This window comes from Mandrillus leucophaeus, unplaced genomic scaffold (genome assembly GCF_000951045.1).
Source record: "Mandrillus leucophaeus isolate KB7577 unplaced genomic scaffold, Mleu.le_1.0 Scaffold99, whole genome shotgun sequence".
Classification (NCBI taxonomy): domain Eukaryota; kingdom Metazoa; phylum Chordata; class Mammalia; order Primates; family Cercopithecidae; genus Mandrillus; species Mandrillus leucophaeus.
The window spans coordinates 1,971,613-1,980,629 of NW_012110807.1; the positions used below are offsets into that span (position 1 = coordinate 1,971,613).

General features: G+C 51.9%; 1 protein-coding gene across 1 annotated transcript in view; it reads left to right on the plus strand.

Moving 5' to 3' along the window:
* PTGES (prostaglandin E synthase) overlaps positions 1-9,017 on the plus strand; it is a 16,343-nt gene extending 7,326 nt beyond the window's left edge. Inside the window, exon 3 of the mRNA XM_011971165.1 lies at positions 7,533-9,017. Coding sequence (XP_011826555.1) covers positions 7,533-7,782 — 250 coding nt within the window. The 3' untranslated portion in view covers positions 7,783-9,017. The remainder of the gene's footprint in view (positions 1-7,532) is intronic.

A 9,017-nucleotide genomic window follows, 5' to 3' on the forward strand; every position in this document is an offset into this window, starting at 1 on the left:
AGCTACTTGCTTGGGAGGCTGAGGCAGGAGAATTGCTTGAACCCGGGAGGCAGAGGTTGCAGTAAGCCGAGATTGTCCCACTGCACTCTAGCTTGGGGGATAGAGCAAGACTCCATCTCCAAAAAAAAAAAAAAAAGATTCTTAAAAAACTGGCTTTGTAAAATCCCATCAGAGACAAAATGTTAATTTCACATAATTATAGTCAATATTAAATTTTTTTTGGCACTTTCTGCTCTGCCATTTTTCACCAGTGACCTGGAGAGTGAGGCGGTGGCACTTCAGAGGTTGAGGGTCATCGGAGGAGCTTGAAGGGGAAGTGGGGAGGACGGGGAGCTGGACAGGCTGAGGCCGGAGGCAAACTGTTGCACAGGTCTCAACACATTCCCCTGCATCATAGGCGGAAATGGGTGGGACACTGTCATTTAAATAATACACATTTCTTTCACTTGAAAGAAAGTCTGTGGGTTTTTCTCTTATGTTTTTCTTGGCCGTTGATGATAATATGTCCACTTGCGGTTTTAAAAAAATTACAGACCTGTGTCATGTAGGAAGTTAAATTCCTTGCTATTTCACCCTTTCAAATCCTTCATATGAGGTCCGTCTCTCCATCAATGCACACCTACTATGTCCAAGACACTGTGCTAAGCACTGGCGGTACTTTCATGAACAAAAGCCTTCTCCATACATGACTTCCGTTGGTGACTCTTGCCCCTGGCTGTCTCGGCCCTCCTGGACAGTGGAGAAGGATGGAATGAGCTGTCCAGACAGCAGGAGGCCGGGATGGTGGGTCACCCGGGGCTAGCTCACAGCAGCCACCAAGAGGATGCGTTTTGGTTCCTCCCAGGCTACAGAGGTTTCATGTAGCAACGCTTTCATGTGGCACAGGAGTGGCCAAGTGGCCTTACAGATACTTGGTTTATTTTTACTGGCTGAAACCATGCCCCATGGAGGGACAATAGACCCGGGTGGTGCCGAGACATTTCCACCCAACCAATCTTTTTCTTTTTTTTCTTTTTTTTTGAGACAGAGTTTTGCTCTTGTTGCCCAGGCTGAAATGCTATGGCACGATCTTGGCTCACTGCAACCTCCGCCTCCCAGGTTCAAGCAATTCCCCTGCCTCAACCTCCTGAATAGCTGGGATTACAGGAGCCTGTGACCACGCCAGCTAATTTTTGTATTTTTTTTTTAGTAGAGACAGGGTTGCACCATGTTGTCCAGGCTGGTCTCAAACTCCTGACCGCAGGTGATCCACCTGCCTCGGCTTTCCAAAGTACTGGGATTACAGGCATAAGCCATTGCGCCCCGCCCAAAATAACCCATCATCTATAGTACTGGGGCTTAAATGGTTGCAATTCATTTCAGCACTTTCTGAGTGCCTCTTATCTAATAATACTTTTTTTTTTTTTTTTTTTTTGAGACAGAGTCTCGCTAAGTCGCCCAGGCTGGAGTGCAGTGGCACGATCTCGGCTCACTGCAAGCTCCGCCTCCCGGGTTCACGCCATTCTCCTGCCTCAGCCTCCCGAGTAGCTGGGACTACAGGCGCCCGCTGCCTCGCCCGGCTAATTTTTTGCATTTTTAGTAGAGACGGGGTTTCACCGTGTTAGCCAGGATGGTCTCGATCTCCTGACCTCGTGATCCGCCCGCCTCGGCCTCCCAAAGTGCTGGGATTACAGGCGTGAGCCACCGTGCCCGGCATCTAATAATACTTTGTAGCCATTTGGTGAGGACTTACTGGAGGCCGACTGTATGCTGGGCCCATGTCAGACCTGGGCAGTGCCTGGGTCCCTTGGGCCCTTCCTCCGCCACCTGATTTCACAGAACATCATGCAAACTTGAGCATGCAGAACTAAGAGAATTCTATATCCTGCCGTCTGCTACCGGAGAACTGGCTGGAACCCGAAGGGGGAGACCACCTGGAAGCAGAAGTTGGTTAAATATTAGACCAGGGTTTATGGTATGATTCGAGTCACTCTTCTGTCAAACAGGAAAGTACTGCGATCTTGGTTCTTGGCGCATAAATCTGCCTTGCAGTTTAGCACACGCTGGAGTCCACATGTGAGCCTAGCTCTGGGAGAAGCCGAGGACCAGCCACCTTTTCAGGATACCTATCCGGAGTTCCTGGGAACGTGTGTTGGGGCCAGAATCTGAGGTTGGGTGTATGGAACTGCACGGAGGGGTTATCTGTGTGGTCCCAAGGAAGGAGGCAAATGCACAGCCTAAGCTTGGAGCATTTCTGTTTGGAGCATATAGGCTTAAACGGAGTGAACAGGTCTGTCAGGAAATTGGGTCCCAAAATGTCAGCCCTGGAAGTCCCTTAGATGTCATCCAGCATGTACATTTTGTACATAGTGATCGCAGGCCCAGAAAGTGAGAGAGATTTGCCTGAGGCCATGGAGCTAATGGGCACCACAGCAGAACTGGAGGTTTCCAACCTAACACTCCCTTCCCACTACACCATGAAGTGCTTAAAAAAATTTTTTTTTTTTTTTTTGAGATGAACTTTCACTCTTGTTGCCAAGGCTAGAGTGCAATGGTGTGGTTTTGGCTCAATGCAACCTCCACCTCCCAGGTTCAAGCGATTCTTCTGCCTCAGCCTCCCGAGTAGCTGGGATTACAGGCACCCACCACCACACCTGGCTAATTTTTGTATTTTTAGTAGAGACAGGATTTCACCATGTTGGCCAGGCTGGTCTCGAATTCCTGATCCCAAGTGATCCACCTGCATCGGCCTCCCAAAGTGTTGGGATTACAGGCATGAGCCACCTCGCCCGGTCTTTTTTTTCTATTTTTCTATTTTTTATTTTTTGTGACAGGGTCTTGCTCTGTCGCCCAGACTGGAGTGCAATGGAATCCCGGCTCACTGATGTCTTGACCTCCTGGGCTCAAACGATCTTCTCACCTCAGCCTCCTGAGTATCTGGAACCACAGGCACGTGCCACCATGCCTGGCTAATTTTTTAATTTTTATTGTTGTAGAGACGGGACCTTGCTATATTGCTCAGACTGATTCCAAACTCCAGGGCTCAAGTGATCCTCCCACCTCAGCCTGAGATCACAGGTGTATGCCACCACACCCAGCCCCATAACATGCTTTTTATTTATTTGGCCTGAGCATCTGAGGGCAGTCAGAAAGTCTGGCAAAGCCAAGAGGGTGACGTGAGCTTTAACGACGCTGTCCAGGACAGGGCTGGTGATGGCGATGGAGGAGATGGCGGCTTGCTTAAAATCTCCCTACTCAGCCTAGCACAGTGGCTCACACTTGTAATCCCTGCACTTTGAGAGGCTGAGGCGGGTGGATCACCTGAGCTCAGGAGTTTGAGACCAGCCTGGTCAACATGGTGAAACCCCATGTCTACCAAAAATACAAAAATTAGCCAGGCATGGTGGGGCTCGCCTGTAGTCCCAGCTACTCGGAAGGCGGAAGCATGAGAATTGCTTGAACCCAGGAGGCGGAGGTTGCAGTGAGCTGAGATCGCGCCATGCACTCCAGCTTAGGCAACAGAGACTCCGTTTCAAAAGAAAAAAAAAAAAAAAGATCTCCCTACTCAGTGTCCAGGAGAGTTGTAAGCACTTTCCAGGAATCCACTCACTTGGCACTCTGAGGAGGGGCCTGGCACTCTTGCCTCTGCTCCTGAGGCTGTCCCTCTATGGGAAGATGATTTCACTGTCTTGTATACCTGTCTTTGAAACGAAGCAGGCACTGCATTGTATCAACCCTGATACAAATTCAAGGAAATTGCCACCGTGGATGCCAGCAGGTGGTAGAGAGAAGAGGAGACCCTGTGGAACGACCAGCAACTATCCCTGTCTTGGCCTTCTGGGGGTCACTGTCCTCACCGCTGTCACCTAGTGCCGGAAAATGCAGTTGGTGTGGGAAAGTCTGTGGAGGGTGAGGGCAGGCCTGATGCTGCAGGAGGCAATACAAGTCCAGTCTAGTAGGAATTTGCTTTGGGTGGCTTTTACCTTAAACAAGTGGTTATTATTTGAATGATGCATTTCACCCGAGCATGTCCGTGGTACGTGCCTGCCTCCATGTCTCTCGGTTTGGCGCCTGGAGGTGGGAGGAGGGAGGTGAGCTTTCTTCCATCATTCCTTGGTGTCTCCATTGCTCCCTGTCCCTGGCCACTGCAGCCTCAGAGTGGCCTCTCTGCGGTTTGAGACAGACCAGACGAGGGAGGGAGGGCTGGGCCAGCCCCCAGGGGCTGACAGTCAGAGCTCCTGACCACCTCTCCTCCCACGCTGGTGACCGCTGAATTGCTGCCCAATGGCTGGAAATAGAAGGTGGGGCTCAGTCCCCGCTTTTTCTGCAAGGCCTGCTCCTCCCCAGCCTGCAGACGTGCCAGGCAGAGCTTGTCTTCCCCAACTTCTTTCCTTCACGCACTCTTCAGGGTTTGGCTATGTTTGTGAACTATCTGTACTGTGATTCTCTTAACAGCTTTCCAAACATTGACTTACTCTTTTTTTTTTTTTTTTTTTTTGAGATGGAGTCTCGCTCTGTCGCCCAGGCTGGAGTGCAGTGGCTCAGTGGTGCGATCTCGGCTCACTGCAACCTCTGCCTCCCGGGTTCAAGCGATTCCCCTGCCTCAGCCTCCTGAGTAGCTGGGAATCCAGGCGCCTGCCACCACGCCTGACTGATTTTTGTATTTTTAGTAGAGAAGGGGTTTCACCGTATTAGACAGGATGGTCTCGATCTCCTGCGTGATCCAACCACCTCAGCCTCCGGAAGGACTTATTCTTAAAATATCAACACAAACTTTAAGGAATGGCTGAGTGAACAGATTGCATGTGCTGGTTGTGCTTTTCCTGAAACTTTCAAATAAACATTACAAAGTCCTCATCCAGGTAGCATTCCCTTGGAATCACTTGTGACAGGCAGACCTCCTTTTGGGACATAATCAAAAATGGGTTTTCCAAGGGTGTCCCTCTGATCAGCCTGTATCAGGATGTGGGTTCCCACAACTCTATTGCCAGAGGACGGAGTGATTTTTGTTTTGGTTTGTTTTTTGTTTTTGAGACAGAGTCTCACTCTGTCGCCCAGGCTGGAGTGCAGTGGCATGATCTTGGCTCACTGCAACCGCCACCTCCCGGGTTCAAGTGACTGCCTCCCTCAGCCTCCCGAGTAGCTGGGATTACAAGCACACGCCACCATGTCCAGCTAATTTTTTTGTTTGTTTGTTTTTTTGTACTTTTACTAGAGACAGGATTTTGCCATATTGGCCAGGTAGGTCTCAAACTCCTGTGCTCACGTGATCCACCCACCTCAGCCTCCCGAAGCGCTGGGATTACAGGCATGAGCCACTGCACCCGGCCAAGGATGGAGTGATTTTGGAGGAACACCTATTGCCTTTCCTCATGAGTCCTGGTAAGGGACTTACTTGACTGGGAGGTGGCCCCAGTCTTTGGTTTCTCCCTTTCTTTTATTTTATTGATTGATTGATTGATTGATTTGAGAGAGAGTGCCCCCTCTTTTTGCCCAGGCTGGAGTGCAATGGCATGATCTCAGCTCACTGCAACCTCCACCTCCCCGGTTCAAGCAATTCTCCTGCCTCAGCCTCCCGAGTAGCTGGGATTACAGGCATGCACCACCACGGCCGGCTAATTTTGTATTTTTAGTAAAGACAGGGTTTTGCCATGTTGGCCAAGCTGGTCTCGAACTCCTGACCTCAGGTGATCTGCCCGCCTTGGCCTCCCGAAGTGCTGGGATTACCGGTGTGAGTCTGTAATCTCCCTCTCATGTCTTCCCTGAAGGGAGTACCCCAGGATCTATCCAGAGCCAGACTCTCTGACGCAGGCAGGCCACAGTGTTCCCCACTGCTGGGTGAGACCTGCCCTGCCACAGACTTGCTTTCCTTGTGTCTGGGTTGCAAGCAGGTCAGGATCTGGGAGAAAAGGAGAAGAGGGGTTCATGTCAGTCTCGGGATATGGGGACCCAGATGCCAGGTGCTGTGTCCTGAATTTGGCCTGAGAAAGATCTAGGCCCTGCTGGGTTTACAGGAGTTTTGTACACTCAGATTGAATTCCTCTCCCACTCTTATTCTGCCCCACTCCCTCATGTGCACCACACTGTAGCCATGGGCTCACTTTTCTGCACATTGAACATGCTGTGCTTATTCTGACCTCAGGACCTTTGCACACACTGGTCTTCCTTCCTGGAAAGCTTTTCCCCTGCAGGGCCAGCTTCTCATCATTCAGGCTTCTGCACAGGTGTCTCCTTCCCTGCCCATCCCCACCCCAGACAAGGTGCAGAGCTTCCTACAGTGTGGAGTGCCCAAGCACTCCAGGCTCCCGCCCTGTCCTGCCCTCTTTCTTTTGGTAAGGCCTACACACCATCGCCCTGGCCCAAGAATCGTCTTGCCAGTGGGAGGGAAGAGGAGGACCCTGCAGCGGGTCCCCACACAGGTGCTGCTAGTCTGGGCCTGGCCCGAGGATACGGCATTATTGGTGGAATGCATGGCAGCAGGAAGGCCTGGAGAACATGCTTCTTGTTCCTGCACCTCACACGCGTGGCCTGTCCTTGGGGGAGGTCATGCCCTGGGCACTGAATTCCTGTTTATTTGAGCTTCCAATGTGGCAATCTACGGGTTTAGTTGCTCATTCAGTCTCTAATTTATGGGACTCAACCTCCTCACCTTTCATAAAGGAAGCAGGCCATTAGTAGGAGTCTGGAAAATGTGAACCAGCTCTTAGCAGAAGAGGGTGAGTTTTGTGCGTTTTCTTTCTTGGTCATTTATTTATGGTGGGGTTATACAGAGCTCCCCCACCCCCGCCACACAAATGCACATGCTTGATGCCTTTCAACAAAAAAAGAGGCAGGAAATGATGTGTAAAATGAAGAGCTTCACCGGGGGCTGGTCATCGGTTGACGCCAATGAGTGGAAAAGGATCTTGTTATGATTGTCCCTGAAAGGATGGGTGGTACTTAGATTTAGGGGCAGGGGACATAGCCCGGCATTCATGTCAAAGGCCTGCTCTTGGGCTCTAGCCCCTTCTGCTCGGCAGAGGCCCAGGAAGCTGCATTCAGAAGGAGGATGACCTCAGGCCTGACTCAGAGAAGTCCTGCTCTGGAGGTAAAGAGCACAAACTCGAGTCAGAACTCGGTTCTAATCCCAGCTCCTCCACTCGTTGGCTCTGTAAAGCACTCAGCACCTCTGAGTCCCACTTTTCCTGCCTGGTGTCTAAGGGCTAGAGAGGATGGTGGGGGAGAGTATGGCAGGGGTGGGGTCCTGGCAAGCCCTAGAGGTATGGTAAGAGCATCCTAGACCGGTAGCCCTCTGTGACTCCCAGCCCATGGCGTGGCCTCGCGGCCTCAGCTGCTTGCAAGCGTAAGCTTGGAGCTGCTCTTCCTCCGGACTCTGGGGTATCCATCTCCTTGACCTGGCCATTAATGGATGTGAGTGTCTGGTATGCCTGAAATGACCCCCAGTGGGTCAAAGCCTTGTCCGGGCAGAGCACCCCAGCTTCCATGACACTCTCAGAAGAGCCTATGGCCCCAAAGCTGACACCTGACTGACTATACCCCTCTTGTCTCCCCAGGGCCCACCGGAATGACATGGAGACCATCTACCCCTTCCTTTTCCTGGGCTTCGTCTACTCCTTTCTGGGTCCTAACCCTTTTGTCGCCTGGATGCACTTCCTGGTCTTCCTCCTGGGCCGTGTGGTGCACACCGTGGCCTACCTGGGGAAGCTGCGGGCACCCATCCGCTCCGTGACCTACACCCTGGCCCAGCTCCCCTGCGCCTCCATGGCTCTGCAGATCCTCTGGGAAGCCGCCCGCCACCTGTGACTAGCAGCTGACACCTCCTTGGCCACCAGACCATGGGCCAAGAGCCGCCGCGGCTGTACCTGGGGACTTGGTGTTCCTTCCAGATTGTGGTGGGCCCTGAGTCCTGATTTCCAGGCGGCCTGCTGCGCATATGGGTCTCTGGGCCCAGTGGGCCTGTGTGTGTGCGCGCGTGCGTGTGTGTGTGTGTGTATGTTTCTTAGCCCCTTGGATTCCCGCAGGAAGTGACTGACGGGAACCATTTCAAGACAGATTGTGAAGACTCACAGAAAATCCTTCAGCTAAACAAACAGAGCATTAAAAACATCACTCCCTCTCCCTCCCTAACAGTGAAAAGAGAGAAGAGAGACTCTAAGATTCCCAAACCTAATGATCATCGGAATCCCAGGCTAAGAATGCAGACTTTTCAGACTCACCCCAGAGATTCTGGCCCAGCCAATCTAGAGGCAATACTGGCCTGGTATTTTTTTTTTTTTTTTTTCCAAGACAGAGTCTTGCTCTGCTGCCCAGGCTGGAGTGAAGTGGTACGATCTGGCTCACTGCAGCCTCCGCCTCCCAGGTTCAAGCGATTCTCCTGCCTCAGCCTCCTGAGTAGCTGGAATCACAGGCGTGTGTCACCATACCCGGCTAATTTTTGTATTTTTAGTAGAGACAGGGTCTCACCATGTTGCCCAGGAGGGTCTCAAACTCCTGGCCTCGAGTGATCCACCCACCTCGGCCTCCCAAAGTGCTGGGATTACAGGCATGAGTCACTGCGATCAGCCACCATCTGGAGTTTTAAAAGGCTCCCATGTGAGTCCCTGTGATGGCCAGGCCAGGGAACCCCTGCCAGTTGCCTGTGGAAGTGAGGCTGGAGTCTTGGGTTCCTGTATGGTGGAAGCTGGGTGAGCCGAGGACAGGACTGGCTCCTCTGCCCTGGCAGATGCTTCCCTTGCCCTTGGCTTTGGATGTCTTCGCCGGAGTCTTCTCTCTGGCTCAGGTGTGGGTGGGAGGGGCCCACAGAAAGCTCAGCCTTCTCCTCCCAAAGTTGGAGTGCCTCCAAAGGGCTGTGGGTGGGGGAGCGGGAGCTTTGGGTGACCAGTCACTCAAAGGAACGTTCTGGTCCCTTTGGTTACCTTCAAGTTTTGGAAACTGCAAATGTCTCCTCGATGTGGAATCCTTATGTATGCGTGTGTGTGGTTTCTCCTAGACCCGTGACCTGAGATGTGTGATTTGTAGTCATTAAATGGAAGTGTCTG